Genomic DNA, 16,453 nt, shown 5'->3' with positions numbered 1-16,453 from the left:
GGGGCGATGGAGCGCGCGCCGCCGCCCGCCTGACGTCACCGGGCGCGAGCTGCCGCCGCCGCCGCCGCCGCGCGCGGACGGGAAGGGGAGGGGGGGGGCGCGCGTGGCGTTTAAGGGGGGGGGGAGAGAAGGACGCGCGCGCGCATGCGCGGGCGGTGCCGGGGCTGCGCCCCCCGGTGGGTGTGGGCGGGGCCGGGGGTCCCGGCCGGCCGCCCGCCTGACGTCACCGGGCGCGAGCTGCCGCCGCCGCCGCCGCCGCGCGCGGACGGGAAGGGGAGGGGGGGGCGCGCGTGGCGTTTAAGGGGGGGGGGAGAGAAGGACGCGCGCGCGCATGCGCGGGCGGTGCCGGGGCTGCGCCCCCCGGTGGGTGTGGGCGGGGCCGGGGGTCCCGGCCGGGGTCCGGTGCCGGTGCCGGTGCCGGTCCTGGTGCCGGTGCGGGCAGGGCTCCGCTGTGGTGCGGGTACAGCGCTGCGGGTCCCGCGCCCGCGCTGGGGGCCGGGCACGGACGGGGCAGCGTCACCCTGGTCATCGCCAAGGGCAGCGGGACCCTCGCTGTCCCCAAGGGTAATGGGACCCTCGCTGTCCCCCCAGGACATCGGCCCCTTGCCGCTCGCTCGCTGTCTCCAAGGATCGTGGGACCCTCGCTGTGCCCCCGCCCGTCCCCGCAGAGCTCACGGCCGGGGGGCCGGAGCAGCGACCCCCACCATGGGGGGTCCCGTTCATCGGCAGGGCCGGGCATCGCTCCCCCAACGCCAGCTTTGACTGAAAGCCGTGACGTCAGAGCGAGAGCCGTGACGTCACCCATCGGCCACGCCGCTGCCTGCGAGGGCCGGGGGCGGAGGGGGGGAGATGGGGAGCGGTGCCGGCACCGTCGTCAGGCACCGTGAGCCCCCTCCGCGTGATGTCATATGTTTAAAAATGACGTCACGCGTCTGACCCGCCCCACCCCGGGGAGGCAGCAGCGTGGGAGATGTTTCGGGCTGCCGCGGCACCAGATGTTCGGGAGAAGGTCCAGATGTTCCCGGGAAGCCGCCCCTGCAGCAGGGCCGGGGGAGCACAGGCACGGCATGTCCCGGGGAGCTGGAGGGCGTCCCGGGGGGCGGTTCTGCATCTCTCGCTCCCCCAGAGCCCCCAAACGTCGCACACGACCGGCGGAGCGGGGCGATTCTCGTTCCTCCCACGCGTGGACTCCGGCCAGTGTCCCGCAGCCCTCTCCCCCTCCGGTACCGCCCTGGACCGGAGGCTGGCGGGCCTGAGGGGGGCCGGAAAGCCCCTTCCCAGTCCTTAACCGCTCCGGCGGGGATCCGGCCTCCCGGGGTGTCCCGGTGCGAAGTGGGGGAGCCGCGCTCCCGGGCCTCCCGGGCGCGTTTGATGCTCGTAACGGCAGCGCGGAGAGTTCACCGGCGCCGCGACCGGGGGGGAGGAGCGGGGGGGAACGCGGAGACCCCTCCCGCGGGGCTGCGGACCCCGGAGCTCCGGTGGCGGCCCTGCCTCTGCCCCGGCCCCGCATTCCCCGCACCGGCAGCCCCGACCCGCATCCCCCGGTGGCGCCCCGGTGGCACCGGCGGTGCGGCAGCGCCCCCTGGCGGCTCCGGTGTGGTCCTGCCCGGTGCGGTCCCTCCGAGCAATTGGCCCGTCCGGCCCCCGCGTGGGAACCCCCAGAGCAGCGAACCCCCCGCCCAAGCGACGAGCACCCCCCCTTTCCCAGCCACGGTTCCCGTCCTCGGTCCGGTACCGGCGAGCGGGAGCGGGCACAGCCCGGGACTGGCCGCGGGCTCGGACCCCAGAACGGGGACCGGGGCTCGAACCGGGGGGTACAGGTGCAGCCCGGGACCACCGGCCCGGCCCCGGGGCACCCGCCACGGCGCGGACACGGGACCGGGGCTGGCCCGGTGCGGGAGCACCCGCGGGGATGGGCGGGGAGCTTGGGGGGACAACGTGGGGGAACCGGGTTAGGGCAGGGGCGGGGGCGGCTGTCAGAGACGGGGCGGGGGGCGCACGAGTGAGCGGGGACCGAACGGGACAGCGCATGGGGCGGGTGTGGGGTCACCGGTGGAGGGACGTGGGGTAAGAGCGGGGCCGTGAGTGGAGACACGAGTGGGCGGATATGGGGCAAGAGTGTAGTCACGAGTGGGTGGGGCGGATACGGGGCGGGTGTGAGGCCACAGCCCCTCGGCGGGGAGGTCCGGGGGTCTCAGGTCCTGCCGAGGGTAGTCCGGGTCCCGGCCCCGGTGCCCTCCCGCCCCTCCCGCAGGTCTCCTCCCCCTTCCTGTGCTCGGCGCTTCCCGGCGGAGCGGGGACCGGCCGCGCCCGCCGCCGCCATGGAGTGAGCGAGAGGCCGCGGGGACCGGCCGGACCGGCCGCCCCCCGCCCGCGGCGGCTCCCGCCAGGTAACGGAGGCCGGGACCGGGGGCTCTGCCGCCGTCTGGCACCTCCCGCCCCGCCCCGGGACTCGGGCAGGGGCGCCGGGTTGGCGGGCGGGGGAAACGGGGGTCTCCGGGGTGGGGGGGCTGCTCGGGGGCGGGCGGGGGTCCGGGCAGCGTGTCGGGCTGAGCGAGGGTCTCTGGGGTGGGGAGCGGAGCGAACCGTCAGCCTCGCACGGGGGTGTTTTGGGTGGGACGGGGAAGGGGCTCTGGAACCGGCACCGTCGAGGTTGGATCGGCCGCGCGGGTGGAAACGCAGCTCACCCCGGTCAAAAGTCCCGAGCACTCGCTGCCGGGGGGTGCAGAGCCCCGCACCCCTGTCCTGGCACCGCCGGGGGCTGCGGTGGGGAGCGCCAGACCCCCCCCGTCCCGCCGGTGGGACCCCGAGAGCGAGTTCCTGGGCCGAGAGTGGGTCCGGCCCGGATTCCCCGCGCCGTGAGTCACCCTGGGCTGGGCCAGAGGGAGAAGGCCCCCGCTCCTCTTCCTCTGCACCGCGAGAGCTTTCACTGCCTGAGCGCGGTCAGCTGTGGGAAGCCCCTGGCACCACGTGGGCTCTGCGGTGTCTTCCCCGTGGCACTGTCACCGATGTCCCACAAGGTCCCGTGTCCTGGCCTCGGCCAGGGAGTGCTGGCAGCGAGGGCAGAGCCAGAGCAGAGCCCGGGTGTCCCGAGCATCTGGAAAACCCACATGTCCGGGCTCCTCCTACCCGACCTTCCCATCTGGGAGACCCCCGGGCCCCCCCAGGGAAGTGAAGCCCCTGGTGTGGAGGAGGAAGTGAAAGTGGCTGCGCCGAGGGGCTTGGGGAGGGGGAGCGGGCGGTGGAGCCTCCTCTCTGGGGGTGCCTCCTGGGGGGTACGAGCCCGGTGGAGACCGGGAGGCTCAGGGTGCATCCAAAGTGGATGCACCTGCGGTTGGTGCAGGTGTGGGGCTGGAAGCTGCCACGGAGGCTGCTTTGCTGGGGTGACCTGGAGGAGGGTCCCCCCAGGAGGGAACCAGGAAAGGCTGTTCTGTAGAAGAAGAGGAAAATATGGAAATTAGGTTAGGAAGGCTGAGCTGAAGGAGCTGCTGTGACTGATGCTGGGAGGGGACAGGCATGTCCCCCCCTCCCCAGCTCCTCCTGGGCTGGGGGAGGAGGGAGCAACGTGGCTTCTCCTGCAGACTCTGAGCAGATCCAGGCATGCCTGGATTACACTCCAGGTTGGCGCTTCCAGCCAGCAGCTGCCTCCCAGGGCCGAGCAGAAATACAGGTTTAATGGGGGAGGAGGAGGATGGCGATTACACCTCGAGAGTGGCAAAAGGAGAGGCTGGTTCTCCCTCCTGCCAAGATCCCACTGGGGCAGCGGGGAGAGCCCAGCAGCATTCCCGGCACCGGTGGCTGCGTTTCCCACGGGGCACTGACCGCTCCGGAGTAACCTCGTCCCTTGGGCCGTGCGTGCCTGCGGTGAATCACCGGGATCTGTTTGCTCGGGGCGGGCGTGGAGCCGAAAGCAAAAGCATTTCTGGAAGGCGCCAGGCTCCGGCTGCCTTGGTCGCTCCCTGGAGCGGCGTGGGGGGGTCCGGGAGGGCCGATCCCACGGGAAGTGCAGCACCCCTGGGGCCACCACACCGCCACCATCCCAGGGAGCTCCCGCCGCCCCACGGCCCCGCTCGGTGCCAAGGCCGCGGGCGGTTGTTTGCGCCGGCTGCGACGTTGCCCAGTGACGCCTTGGCTTGGCTTCCTTCCCCTCGCAGGGTTTCTCGGAGTCTCTCAGCTCCACCTCCGCCTCGGCTCTCGCCGCGCGGCCCAGGCCCGTGGGGAGCGCGCTGCCCGCGGGGGCACCTGACGTGACGTGATTCCCTGTTCGGGGACGAGGAGCCAGGCCTGGGCGGACGGGCTGGCCGGGGTCCCACCAGCGCCCCGGCCCCTCGGCAGGGCCGTGAGACGCCAGCGCTGCGGGATCCGCCGGATTGGGCCTCGGCCCCGGCCGCTGCCTGCGGAACCGGCAGCGAGGTGCGTCTGCGTGGGGACCCCCCTGGCCAGCCGGGGCTGCAGTGGGGGCTGGAGGGTGTGAGCGTGGTGGGAGGAAGGGTGGGAGCTGCCAGGAAGAGGGATGGGGTGGGCAGGACGTCGGCACCGCTGAGGGGCCGGGGTGGGACTGTTGGGGTTCCAGCTCGGGGCATGGTGGGACTGTGACACCCCCCCCAGTCCAGACCTTCCATGTGGAGTTTCCTATCTAGTGCCTCATTCCAGCCCTTCTCTTGTTTTCCATGAGCTGTGGAGACCACTGAGGCAGCTGGGGAAGGGGCCTTCCTCAGGGGGGAGAGCTGAGGAGGTTTTGGGGGGTGTCTTACCCTGGGTGAGACCACCCTGGCAGAGCAGCCTCACCACGCTCAGGGGGAGTTCACACTCCTCCCGCTCCCAGAGGGTTTCACATTCTTCCGGCTCTCCCAACTCTCCTGTGCCAAGTCCAGCAGCACTTCTCCCGTCCATCCTCGTGTCCTTGTGTGACACCCACCTTGTGGGATTCCACAGAGATGTGGGAAACTGAGGCACAAGTGGCCTTCCTGCCTGCTCAGGATTGCCCAAGAGGCTGATCCTGGATTAGTCTTCCCACTCCTCCTCCTCCTCCTCCTCCCCCCTGGCAGCCTGACCTGCTGGAGCAGCAGGTTCAGATGCAGAGGGACAGGCAGCAGCTCTCGCCCCCCTCCCTGAGGGGCTGTCGGCCCTCGACCCCCCCAGAGCTGGGCTGGGGGCTGCCTGAGCGGCCCCGCTCCCATCCCCTCTCCTCTTTGCCCACAGGTGACTGTTCCCAAGATGTCCCTCTGGAACATCGTGTCCCACATGCCACAGGAGGAGCTCAGCAGCCTCTCCCCAGAGTTCCCCCGGAGCCTGCGCTGCCTCCTGGCCGACTGGCTGGAGAACCAGCCCTGGTGAGTCCCCGGTGCCCCTTCCTGCCCGGAGCAGCGTGGGGCTGGGGGTCACACAGGGGAGGGTGGGGGATCCGTGCCCGTTCTCCCAACCTTTTCCCCCCTCCAGGGAGTTCATCAATGGCTCGGACGCCTTCTGCACCAGCGTGGCCAGCAGGTTGTTCTCGGCCATGCTGGAGAAGCTCCGCGGCGCTGCCGGGCCTGAGGGGCAGCAGTGCCAGGTCCTCCAGCAAGTCAACGGCCTCGAGGTGTGTGGGGACCCTCGGGATGGTCCCCCTGTGACACCCATTTCCAGGCTCATGGGCGACGAGCTCGTGTGGACTCAGCGAGTGGCTTTTTGGGGTGTTCCAGATGACAGAGGGGGGTTATTTGTGTCCCAGGGCTGTGACCTCAGCTCTGCAGACCGGTGGCCCCCAGGGAGCTGCCACATCCCCCCCAAAACAGACCCTGACCCTGTGGGGAACCTCCTGAGCCCCATGGCCCCCCATGGCCCCAACTGTCAACACCGGGGGCCACCTCACCAGATTCTTCCCCATTTTCTGCTCAAGCATCTGATTTCTCCTTCCTCTGTGCTGTGTGGGGCTGCATTTCCTCCCGTCATGGGCACTGGGTTTCACTTTTGGGGCTGTTTCTCTTATTGGGGCTGTTTCTCTTGTTGAGGCTGTTGAAATTGCTCTGTTCCTCTCCCACCCTCTGATTTATCCCCCCTCTCTGGCCAGCGGAGCTTGGAACGCCAGGGCTGAGCAGGACTCACTCCCAGAGCCCTGTTCAGGTTGAAAACTCTGCTCTTTGGGTAACAGACATTTTTAATATCCAACATTTGGGAAGGGGTCAGCTTTAGTCACAACCTCCGGGGAAGAGGGTGACTTTCCAAAACAAGGCTCTTGCTTTTTGCAATGGTCGCAGCAAACATGTTTCAGCTCCTGCTGAAGCAGAGCTGCCCTCCCATGTTCGTGTTCCCTCCTCTGGCCATCCCTCATCCCAGAACACCAAACCCTGGTTTCTCTGTGCCCGGTCGGGCTGTTCCCCTCTGTTGGTGCTGCCGTGGGCGGTGGGAGCCGGGTGCTCCCCAGGATGGGTAACCACAGGGCCAGGGGTGCAGGGAGGAGCCAAACCTGGGCCTTTTGCACCTTGAATCCCACGTTTTCCCTGGAAGAGCCCTGGGGGCTGCCAGTGCTGCACTCAGACCCCCGTGGATCTGCAGCAGAGCTGCCTCCCACTAGGACAGGAACGCACCGAGCACACCACGGCTGTTCCCCGCTGGGTTCTGCTGCTGTTTTGGGAAGTAGCTAATTTGGGAAATGCGTGAAGGCCGGAGGAGCTGGCATAGGGCACAGGAGCTGGAACCAGCGGGGGAATTCCTCCCTTTCTGCTGTTTTCAGTGGAAAGCATCGATCCACCCAGGGCAGCTCAGTCTCTCCCAGGTGTCGGGCTGGCGAGGCTCGAGGCTGTGCTCACAGAAATGGAGAATTCCCCTTGGTTTGTTGGTTTGGTTTGGTTTTTTTTTTTTAATTTGAAGTTGGTTCTTTTGCCTTTTATACAAAAAAAAAAAATGGAGTTGGGGCGATGACCCTTGTGGTCCCTCCGGCTCCGGACGTTCTGTGATCCTGTGCACAGTTTGAAGGGGTTTTAAAGCTGGAAATCAGCTCCGTGGTGGTCGTGGAACCCCCGAGTCGCCTTGGCCTGGTGTTGTGGGAAGGGGCTGGGGCGGGAGGGGGCAGGAAGGGGGGGCACATGTCCCGCCCCCCCCGACACCCCGCATTTGGCTGCCCCCAGAACACCTATCGCCGGGACCCGCTGCGGTTGGTGGCCGTCCTGAGAGCCGTCCTGGAGGGCGAGAAGGCTGCCGTGCTCAAGCGGGTGGGTGGTCCCTGCCCCCCTCCCGGTGCCCCGAGGCACAGGGCTGACCACGGAGCCCACTGACCCCACCCTGCTCTGCCCCAGGACCACCACCTGCCCCTCAGCTTCCACCGGCGGCAGGAGGAGCTGAAGTTCAGCGTGGGGCTGCAGCGGCTGCAGCACCGTGTCCGGGAGATCCGGGAGATCCAGGCGCTCCGCGACGGCCCCGCGGGCGAGGGCACGGGGCGGGACGGGGCCGGCGCTGCCCCCCAGGAGCTGCCCACCCTCATCCTGGAGGCCGTGAAGGAGCTGGAGGCGGTCAAACAGCAGGTCCTGAAGAGGATCCAGATCTGGAAGAGGCAACAGCAGCTGGCGGGGAACGGGGCCGTCTTCGAGGAGAACCTGGCGCCGCTGCAGAAGAGGTGCGGGGGCACAGGGCGGGGGTGGGGGACCCTGAGCAAGCCCCTGCTCCCTCCACCAGCCCAAGGGGCTCTGGGTGAGTGGTGGTCTGGCGCTGAGGGCCCCCCTTCGTGCAGGTGTGAGGACCTGGTCGAGGTTTACTTCCAGCTGCAGCAGCAGGCGATGGCGGCGAGCGCGGAGCTGGGGCCCGAGCTGCTGCCCCGGCTGCTGGAGCGCTTCAGCGAGGTGCTGTCCAGCCTGGTCAAGAGGTAACAGCCTGAGGGGCCGTGGTGGGCCATGGGGGGCTGCAGGGGCTGGTGGCAGAGCTGGCGGGGCATCACACCGGGTGCCACGGCGTCCCCTCGTCCCCCAGCTCCTTCCTGGTGGAGAAGCAGCCCCCGCAGGTGCTGAAGACCCAGACCAAGTTCCAGGCGAGCGTCCGGTTCCTGCTGGGCCCCCGGCTGATGAAGGCAGCGCCCAAGCCCCCCATGGTGAGGGCTGACATGGTGACAGAGAAGCAGGCGCGGGAGCTGTCACTCAGCACCTACAGCAACACCCCCAGGTGAGCGGCTGGTGTGGGGCCGAGGGGGCTTCCCCACCACCACGGCCCCCCTGACCCCCCCTCTGCCCAGCGAGAGCACGGGGGAGATCATGCACAACGTGGTGGCCCTGGAGACCAACCCCACCAGTGGGACCTGCTGCGCCAACTTCAAGAACGTGGTGAGTGCCACCGGCAAGGGGCCAGGCTGGGGGCTCCGCTGGGTTTTTGGGGGGGCCGAGGCTGGCGATGCTCAGCTCTCACTCCCCAGCTGCTGAAGAAGATCAAGCGCTGCGAGCGGAAGGGCTCCGAGTCGGTGACGGAGGAGAAATGTGCCGTCCTGTTCAGCACCTCTGTGGCCCTGACACCCAGCAACGCCTCCGTCCACCTCCAGGTACCAGCCCCTCTCCCAGGGGATGGGGCTGCACGTGCTGATTCTGCCCCTGTGGGACACCCGTGCTGGGCTGGGCTGGTCCCAGGGCAGCCACCCTGCTTGGCTCGGGGGGCTGAGGGGGGCCATTCTCTGTCCCCAGGTCCTGTCTCTGCCCATCGTGGTCATTGTCCATGGGAACCAGGACAACAACGCCAAAGCCACCGTGCTGTGGGACAACGCCTTCTCCGAGATCGTGAGTGCCACGAGCCAGAGGGAGGAAGCTGGGACCCAGGGCTGGGTGGGCTCTGGAAGGGGGAGGAACGGCCTCAAACTGGAATGGGAGCCCTGGCACTGTGTGGGACGGGCAGGGGGTCCTGTCCTGATGCCCCCCTGCCCGGCCACAGGAGCGGGTGCCCTTCGTGGTGGCCGAGCGGGTGCCCTGGGAGAAGATGTGTGACACCCTGAACCTGAAGTTCATGGCAGAGGTGCAGACCACCAAAGGGCTCCTCAAGGAGCACTACTTCTTCCTGGCCCAGAAGATCTTCAATGACCACAGCGCCAGCCTCGAGGACTTCCAGAGCCGCAATGTCTCCTGGGCCCAGTTCAACAAGGTGACTGGGAGGGCTGGCCAGGGTGGGCAGGGGCCAGCGTAGCCCTGGGGAGCCTCATGGCCTCTCTCTGCCCCAGGAGATCCTCCCTGGTCGGGGATTCACCTTCTGGCAGTGGTTTGATGGAGTCCTCGACCTCACCAAGAGATGCCTCAAAAGTTACTGGTCAGACAGGTGGGTGCCTCAGGACTGGGCCTGGGGGGTCCTGGTCCCAGCCTGCCACCCTGGGGGGGGTCCTGGTGCCACTTTCCCATCTGTGCACCCCCTCTAGGCTCATCATTGGCTTCATCAGCAAGCAGTACGTCTGCAAACTGCTGAGCACGGAGCCGGATGGGACCTTCCTGCTCCGCTTCAGCGACTCCGAGATCGGGGGCGTCACCATCGCCTACGTCATCCGGGGCAAGGACGGTGAGACGGGGGTCAGGTGCTGGGAAGGGGGGTGTCCTGTGGCCTGGAGGTGTGATGCTGGAGCCCTGTGCTGTGTCTCCCCTCGCTCAGGCTCCAGCCAAGTGGAGAACATCCAGCCCTTCTCTGCCAAGGACCTCTCCATCCGCTCCCTCGGCGACCGCATCCGGGACCTGGGGCAGCTCCGCAACCTGTACCCCAACACCCCCAAGGACCAGGCGTTCGGGAGCCACTACAACAGTGAGAGGGGGGAGCTGGGATGGGCCCTGGGCTGCCCCTTTGCACCTCAGCGATGCTGCTGGGGGGGTCTGGGGTCTCACCCGGGCGATCCCGGGGCTCGTGGGGGCGGCCGGTGCTGGCAGAGAGGGTTGGCAGGGCATGGCCAGGGCGGCGGCTCACGGGTACTTCTCCTGCCCGAGCAGAAGAGCAGACGGGCAAGGACGGCCGGGGCTACGTCTCCACTGCCATCAAGATGACGGTGGAAAGCGAAAGGTGGGTGGGAGGCCGTGGCTGTGCCAGGGGTGTGTGCACGTGGGCCGGGGTTTGCACAGACCCCCGGCCAGCCCGAGCCTCCCTCTGGGCAGGGCCATCCCTGAAAGGGCAAACCGGGGCTGTGCTGGTGAGCGAGGAGCCCCTGTGGGCACCCCGAGCTGTGCTGGGGCACGTCTGTGTGCCCACCACCCCCTGAGCTCACCCCCTGGCACAGGCACCCCTTTGGAGCCTGGACCTGGCAGTGCTGACGGGGACAATGTGCTCTTGCAGGGACCAGCAGCCCCCGGGCTCCATGGGGGCCCCCCCCCCAGCGCCGATGTTCCCCGTGCCTGTGCCACAACCCGAGAGCCTGCAGCCACTGCCAGGCTCCCTCTGGTGAGTGCCAGCGCTGGGCAGGGCCAGGCCTGCTGGGGGGGGTGGGGGCTGTGGCAGAGCCCCCCCCTCAATCTGAACCCCTCGGTGTCTGCACAGCAGCCCCCCCACTACCTTCTGCCCCCAGCCCGTCCCCCCGGGCTACCCTGAGAGCAACATCAACGTGATGGTCCCTGACAGCCTCACCCCCTTCCCCAGGTAGGAGCGGGGCTGGGTTAGGGTGGGGGGACCATGGCGAGCCCCCACGACCCCCAGGCAGGGTCAGGGGGTGTTTTCCCCACTCTGAGTGTCCCTCCTCTCCACAGGACACCTCCGATTCTCCCACCCCCCCTGAGTATGGACCCTTCACTGCCCCTCTGCCAGGACCCCGCCTTCGGGAACCCTGGGTAAGACCTGGCACGTGGCTGGAGGGGGCACCTTGCCCTGCACCCCCTTCTCCACCCTACCTGGGCACACAGACCTGGAGGGACCGTCCCCAGCTGACCAGTGCTCCCAGTGCTCTGCCCTGCTGGTGCTTCCTGGAGGAGACCCACCAGCCCCCCCCGACCAAGCACTGCCCCCCCCTGCCGTGGGGCTGGTGAGTACCCCGAGGTACCCCACGGTCTACACCAGCCCCCCCATTCTTTGTCCCCCCAGACCTTTCATGACCAACCAGTACCTGCCTGGGGAGGCCTCGCAGCTGCTGCCCGGGGGTCCCTCTTCGGAGCTGCAGGACGAGGAGATGCCGGAGCTGCCCCCGGAGCTGCCCCCGTTCCCGGGCGTGGTGGACGTGCCGCTGCAGAGCCCCCCGCGGTGGTAAGCACGGAGGGGGGATCAGCGGGGGGAGTCCCCCCACTCCCCCCCGGCTCACCCCGCTCCCTCTGTCCCCAGGATGTCTCCCGGCATGGATCCGCCGTCCAGCTCGGACTTGGAGCAGCTCCTGCACAACGTGACCCTGTTCCCCCCCTTCGCGCCCCCTCCCCAGCACAGCGAGTACCCCGATTCCAACCCCTCCTGCTGGGGGCTGGGGGAGGCGCGGTGGGATGACGGCGCCCGGCCGGGGCACGCCTGAGTGGGGAGGGGCATCGCGCTGGGACCCCCCGCCCTCGCCCAGCCTTGTCTGGGTTCGTGGGTTTCCATACGACTCGTGCTGAGGTGGAAACTCCAGCTGGGGAGGGGGGGGCCTTTGGGGAGGGGGGATTCGGGTAACCCCGTCCTCCCCCCCCCCGTGCGTTGCTGCCCACCCCCGCCGGGGGTCCGCGGGTGAGGGGGTGCAGGCACGGGGGGCCCCGTCCTGCGTGGGGGGCACCGGCAGCCGCACGCGGTGCCCCCGGCCCACGCCGCCGGGATGAGTCACCGCGGGGGCGGGAGGCGGCAGCGGGAACGGCGCCGGGGCGGAGGTGCCAGCCCGGTGCCCGACGGGGGGGACACCGCGGGACCCCCGCGGAGGGGGACGCGGCCCCCCTTGCACCCCCGCAGTCAGCGCTTGCTTTGGGGTTTTGAACCGTCCACCAGCCCCCCGGGCTGGAGCTGGCGGGGGGGGCGGGCAGGAAGGTAAGCCATAAAATAAAGTTTTATTCCAAAATAACAAAATAAATAATCTACTGTACACGGTACAAAGGAAGAGTCGCTAATGCTCTAAAAAGACACCACACAGTCCTAAGGGGAGGGAGGGACCCCGGGGCTGGGCACGGCTTGTGGGAATGGGGAGGGGCGGGTCAGGAGGGACCCCGAGGGGCTGATGGGGGTGGGTGGGGGGTGGGCAGCACCTCCCCAGTGCCCGTCAAACGCCGCCTGCGTCGTGCTGGGAGGGGGTGACACCCCACGGCACGTGTGACACCCCGCGGCACAGGGACCATGCATGGAGCACACGCAGGTATCGGGGGGCGGGGGGCGCGTGCGGGTATTTACAGCCGGTGCGGGGCTGGGGGGGGTCGCAGGGGGGGTGCACGGTGCGCTGGCACCTGCTGCGGGGAGGGGGCCGGCGGCTGGTGCGTGGGCGCTGCGGGGGGGTGCGCGGGGGGACCGTGTGCCCGGCGTGGGCGGCAGCGCTGACGCGGGAGCGCGCGGTGCGGTGCGTGTGCCGGGGGGGGACGCGTCTGTCCCCGCGCGGTGACGGGGCCGGGGGGGTGGGAGGACGGTCAGAACGAGGGGGGGGCTGTACAGGGGGCTCCAGTCCATCGAGGGCCCGGGGGGGTGGCGGGGGCCCGGAGCCGGGCGGGATGAGGGTATTGCTGCTGCGGGGAGGCGCATCCCGCCGCGGCTGAGGTAACCAGAGCGTGGGTGTGGGAGGGGAGGGGGCCCGGGGGGGCTGCGGCTGAGCCCCCCCTACCCCAGGCTCCCCGCGCCCGGAGCACCGCCAGCACCCGTCCCCCAGCACGTTATTGCTTCGTTAATGGTGGCGGGGGGGCTACGGGGGCCTCACTGCCGGCTGGTCTCCTGCTCCACCTTGATGGTGCCCCGAGGGGGCTCTGGGGGGGCCGGAGGACCCCGTTCCGCCAGCCCGTCCTCGAACTCTGCGGGGAGAAGGGGGAGATGGCGTCAGGGCACGATTCTACGGGAGGAGACGACGGTGCTGCCCGAACCCCCACGGCAAAGCCCCTCACCTGGTCCCGGGGGCTTCCCCGGCAGGCAGGGGCTGAGCCGCCCCACGCGCTCGTGCGAGACCAGCCGGGCCAGGCGCAGCCCCTCGTCCATCAGCGTCTGCTGCAGGATGTGGCGGCTCCAGAGCCCGTGGGGGGCCAGGCCGAGGGGCACGTCGGGGGCCGTGCCGGGCGGGGGGGTCAGCCGGGGACAGGCCCCCGCCGCTGCCAAGAGAAGGGCGAGAGTCAGCACGAGGGGCCGGGGGTCCGTCCGGCCACCACCGGCCCCCCTGGAAGGGCAGGGCCCCCCAACTCACCCTGCAAGTGGCCATCGAGGCTCTCCCCGGAGAGGCTGCCCGTGTCCTCCTCCAGGCTGGCTCGGTACACGACCCCGGGGGGCTCCAGCCCCACCGGCAGCGCCAGCAGCTCGGGCCGGCTCTGCTCTCCCGCCTGCCAGGAGCGCTCGGGTGAGCAGGTGATGGGTCCCCTGTGCCACCCCCCCCCAGGACACCCACGGCCCCAGCCCCGCGGCCACCAACCCTCTGTGGTGCCCCTCGCCCCCTGCCCAGTGCTGGGCACGCTGTGCCGTCCCACCCACATCCCAGGTGAGCACACCCGCACAACCCCCTCCTCACACCCACCTCCTGCTTGAGCCGCTTGGCTGTGACGGCTCCGCTCTCCTCGGGGAGTGCCCTGGGGGGGAAGGGGCTGCGTCAGGAGGGGGGGTGGTCGTGGCGAGGCCCCCACGGGCACGGCCACCCGCCCTCCTGCCACACCGTGGGGGTGGCTGCCGGGCAGGGCGATGCCGCGGGTCGGGGCATTGGCGCAGATGGAACCGGGGGTGGAAAGAGTGGGGAGCAGCTGGAGAGGGAAGGGGAAAGGCAGCCCTGGCACAGCGGGCAGGGGGCTTTGGGGATGGGCACAAGGGATGGGGCATCCCCAGCAGCATCCCCCCCACGCCTGGCAACCCCTTGGTGCCTGGCATCCCCCCCCCCACTCTTGGCATCCCTGTCATTCCCATCCTCCCCACCTCCCACGCTCCGAGGTCAGGCAGAAACCGCCCACGCTGGGAAAGGGGAACTGGGGGCCGCGGGGCCCTGGCCCTGTCCAGAAGCGCCGGGTTGTGGCACAGCTCCCGGGGTGCAGGGGGGTGACAGCCAGGCCTGCGAGGGGGGGGTTTAGCAGGTCCGGGCTCACCTGGCGACCTTGAGCGAGGACAGGTAGGTGCTCTCCCGCGCGACCTGCCGCGAGAGCGAGAAGAGCTCGACGCGCTTCAGCAGCAGCGAGTTGTCCCGCAGGCAGAACTGGGCGGCCGCCTCGTTGATGATGAGCTGGGGGCAGAGAGAGACGAGGCGTGAGCGGGGACGGCAGCGCCCACGGGACAACGGCGTCCACGCGGGACCCCCGGCGAAGGCGGCACCTGCTCCGGGCTGGCAGATGCCACCTGGGCGAGAGCAGACCCTGGATCCCACCCACCCAACATCCCTAGAGCTGCCCCGGCCTCATCCCAACCCAGCCCGTCCTGGGACCTTCAAGCACGGACCCCGCCACGTGCCCACCTCGTGCAGGGTGAGCTGCTTGCCCTCGCGGCGCCGGGCCTCGCCGCGGCCGTAGATCGCGCTGTGCCGGCGGATCTCCTCCTCCTTTTGCCGGTCGCCGTCCTCCAGCTGGAAGATGTGCCCCACGGCCTTGGCCAGCTTCTTGTTGACCTTCATCAGCGTCCGCAGCTCGGCGTCGCCGCCGCCCCGGGGGCAGCTCTGCAGCAGCCGCTCCACGCTCTCCGCCACCGTCCGCACCAGCTCCGGCTCCAGCTCCGCGCCCGCCGCCTGCTCCCCGCCGCTCCCGCCCGGGGAGAAGGGGGGACCCCCCGGCTCCTCATCCCCGCCGCCCTCCGACTCGGGGGTGCTCCTCCCTGGCCACTGCGGAGCCGCGGACGGCGACAGCTTCTCCCCCGGCTCCGTGGGGCTGCGGGCCGGGGGCGTCCCGGCGCTGCCGCCACCCTTGCCCGCGGCCTCGCCGGGGCTGGCGTGGCCATTGCTGAGGGCCTTGCGCCCGCCGGCCTCGGAGAGCTTGAAGAGCGGGATGCTGCTGACGGGCACGGCCGAGACGGGCTGGCTGAAGAGCCCCGGGTTGGAGGCCCACTCGCGCAGGGCCTTCTGGAGGCGGCGGACGTGGAGGGGCTTGGTGGCCATGCCCACCAGCGCCATGATCTCCAGGAACTCCTCCTCGCCCGCCTCGCAGAGCTGCTGCACGTCGTCCCCCCCTTGCTGGATGAAGGTCTCGTAGTAGCCCAGCAGGTTGGCACGTTGCAGCACCCGGTACAGCTGCAGCTCCCCCAGCGTGCGGGGCAGGGCCATGGCGAGCCTGCGGTGCACGGACAGACAGACGGACTCACCACGGGGAGGGATGGACACGTGGGAGAAACCCCCTCCCCACCCTTTGGCCTGGGGATGCAGGGCAGAGTGGGAGCACTCTGGGGGTACGGGGAGCACCCCAAGGGTACGGGGTGGGGGGAGCACTCTGGGGGTACGAGGTGACACGGGGTGTTCCAGGGTCCCTAAACCCCACAGGGCGCCCAGTCCCACCCGTGTGCTCCGGGATGGGACAATTCCCAGAGCCACAGTCCCCCAGCCACAGCACAGCCGTGAGTGGGGTCCCCCTCAGCCCACCCCTTACCCTGAGCTGTGCCCAGCCTGCTCTCTCCTGGCCGGCAGCCCCCGCCCCCCCTCAGGGTCCCCGTGTAGGGTCAGACAGGCGTGCGGGGCTTCCCCAGCCCCCCAGCCCCGGGGGTGATGTGCCGGTGCCCCGGTCCCACCGTGGCCCCCTGTCCTGCCCTGCCCGGTGCCCCGCTCCCCCGGATCCCATTGGGACCGTCCTTCCCCGGTGTCCCGACCCCCCGTGGTCTCCTCTCCTCTCGGATCCCACCGGGGTCCCCCTTCCCCGGGACCCCCTACCCTGCCCAGTGCCCCGTCCCCCCGCGGCCCGCCCGTCCCCCCCAGGTCCCACCGGGGCCACCCTCCCCCAGTGCCCCCCGCCCTGCTCGGTGCCCCCTGATGCCCCGGCCCCCCGCGGTTCTCCCCTCCCCTCCCAGTCCCACCGGGGCCATCCTCTTCCCAGGCTCCTCACCCTGCCCGATGCCCCCCCCCGGTCCCCTCGGGGCCACCCTCCCCCTGGTGACCCCCGGGACCCTCCCGACCCCTCCCGCCGCCCCCCGTTCGCTCACCGCCGCCTGGAACCGCCCTCCGGCCGCTCCGCCCGCCCCGCCGGGCGCCCGGGGAGGGGCGGGGGGGGTCCGGGGCCGGTTCGCGCGGGGGTTCCGGGGGGTGCCGGGGCTCGGGGGGTCCCGCGGCCGGGCCGGGCGCGCTCCCTCCGCCGCGCCGCGCCGCTCTGCGCGCCGCCCACACGGGCGGGACCGTGAAATAGCAGCGGCCCCGGCTGCGCCGCGCGTGGGAGGCCCCGGGGGCGGATCCCGCGGCTGCCGCCCCCGCCGAGCGCGGGGGGGGCACCGGCGGGGGCGGCGGCACCGGGCTCCCCCC

At 70.3% G+C, this 16,453-nt stretch overlaps 2 protein-coding genes across 4 annotated transcripts in view; one reads left to right on the top strand and one right to left on the bottom strand.

Moving 5' to 3' along the window:
* The window catches only part of STAT6 (signal transducer and activator of transcription 6), a 12,955-nt gene extending 1,370 nt beyond the window's left edge, over positions 1–11,585 (top strand). The window contains exons 1-20 of one of the 3 annotated variants that reach the window (XM_017836642.1): positions 2,344–2,390; positions 5,203–5,333; positions 5,440–5,578; positions 7,107–7,190; positions 7,275–7,591; positions 7,706–7,837; positions 7,942–8,130; positions 8,201–8,288; positions 8,378–8,500; positions 8,640–8,732; positions 8,884–9,090; positions 9,167–9,261; positions 9,359–9,495; positions 9,586–9,732; positions 9,915–9,984; positions 10,255–10,359; positions 10,456–10,554; positions 10,662–10,742; positions 10,993–11,151; positions 11,227–11,585. In XM_017836642.1, coding sequence (XP_017692131.1) covers positions 5,218–5,333; positions 5,440–5,578; positions 7,107–7,190; positions 7,275–7,591; positions 7,706–7,837; positions 7,942–8,130; positions 8,201–8,288; positions 8,378–8,500; positions 8,640–8,732; positions 8,884–9,090; positions 9,167–9,261; positions 9,359–9,495; positions 9,586–9,732; positions 9,915–9,984; positions 10,255–10,359; positions 10,456–10,554; positions 10,662–10,742; positions 10,993–11,151; positions 11,227–11,407 — 2,562 coding nt within the window. In that variant the 5' untranslated portion in view covers positions 2,344–2,390; positions 5,203–5,217 and the 3' untranslated portion in view covers positions 11,408–11,585. Of the gene's footprint in view, positions 1–2,343; positions 2,391–4,256; positions 4,414–5,202; positions 5,334–5,439; positions 5,579–7,106; positions 7,191–7,274; positions 7,592–7,705; positions 7,838–7,941; positions 8,131–8,200; positions 8,289–8,377; positions 8,501–8,639; positions 8,733–8,883; positions 9,091–9,166; positions 9,262–9,358; positions 9,496–9,585; positions 9,733–9,914; positions 9,985–10,254; positions 10,360–10,455; positions 10,555–10,661; positions 10,743–10,992; positions 11,152–11,226 lie in introns of those variants that run through there. The other 2 variants (XM_017836641.1, XM_017836643.1) reach the window with 2 other exon arrangements.
* An 886-nt stretch (positions 11,586–12,471) lies between these two features.
* NAB2 (NGFI-A binding protein 2) lies at positions 12,472–15,563 on the bottom strand. The gene is made up of 6 exons (XM_017836644.1): positions 14,477–15,563; positions 14,115–14,248; positions 13,559–13,610; positions 13,235–13,367; positions 12,942–13,142; positions 12,472–12,851 (listed from the first exon to the last, which is right to left on the bottom strand). Exons 1-6 carry the CDS (start codon positions 15,272–15,274, stop codon positions 12,757–12,759), a joined length of 1,413 nt encoding a protein of 470 aa, XP_017692133.1. The 5' UTR covers positions 15,275–15,563; the 3' UTR covers positions 12,472–12,756.
* Between the last annotated feature and the right edge of the window lie 890 nt (positions 15,564–16,453).

The sequence above is a fragment of the Lepidothrix coronata genome, unplaced genomic scaffold, assembly GCF_001604755.1.
Source record: "Lepidothrix coronata isolate B3197 unplaced genomic scaffold, Lepidothrix_coronata-1.0 Scaffold281, whole genome shotgun sequence".
In the NCBI taxonomy this organism is placed as follows: Eukaryota; Metazoa; Chordata; class Aves; order Passeriformes; family Pipridae; genus Lepidothrix; species Lepidothrix coronata.
Note: the sequence above shows the minus strand (reverse complement) of the source record. Positions and strands in the feature narration are given on the sequence as shown.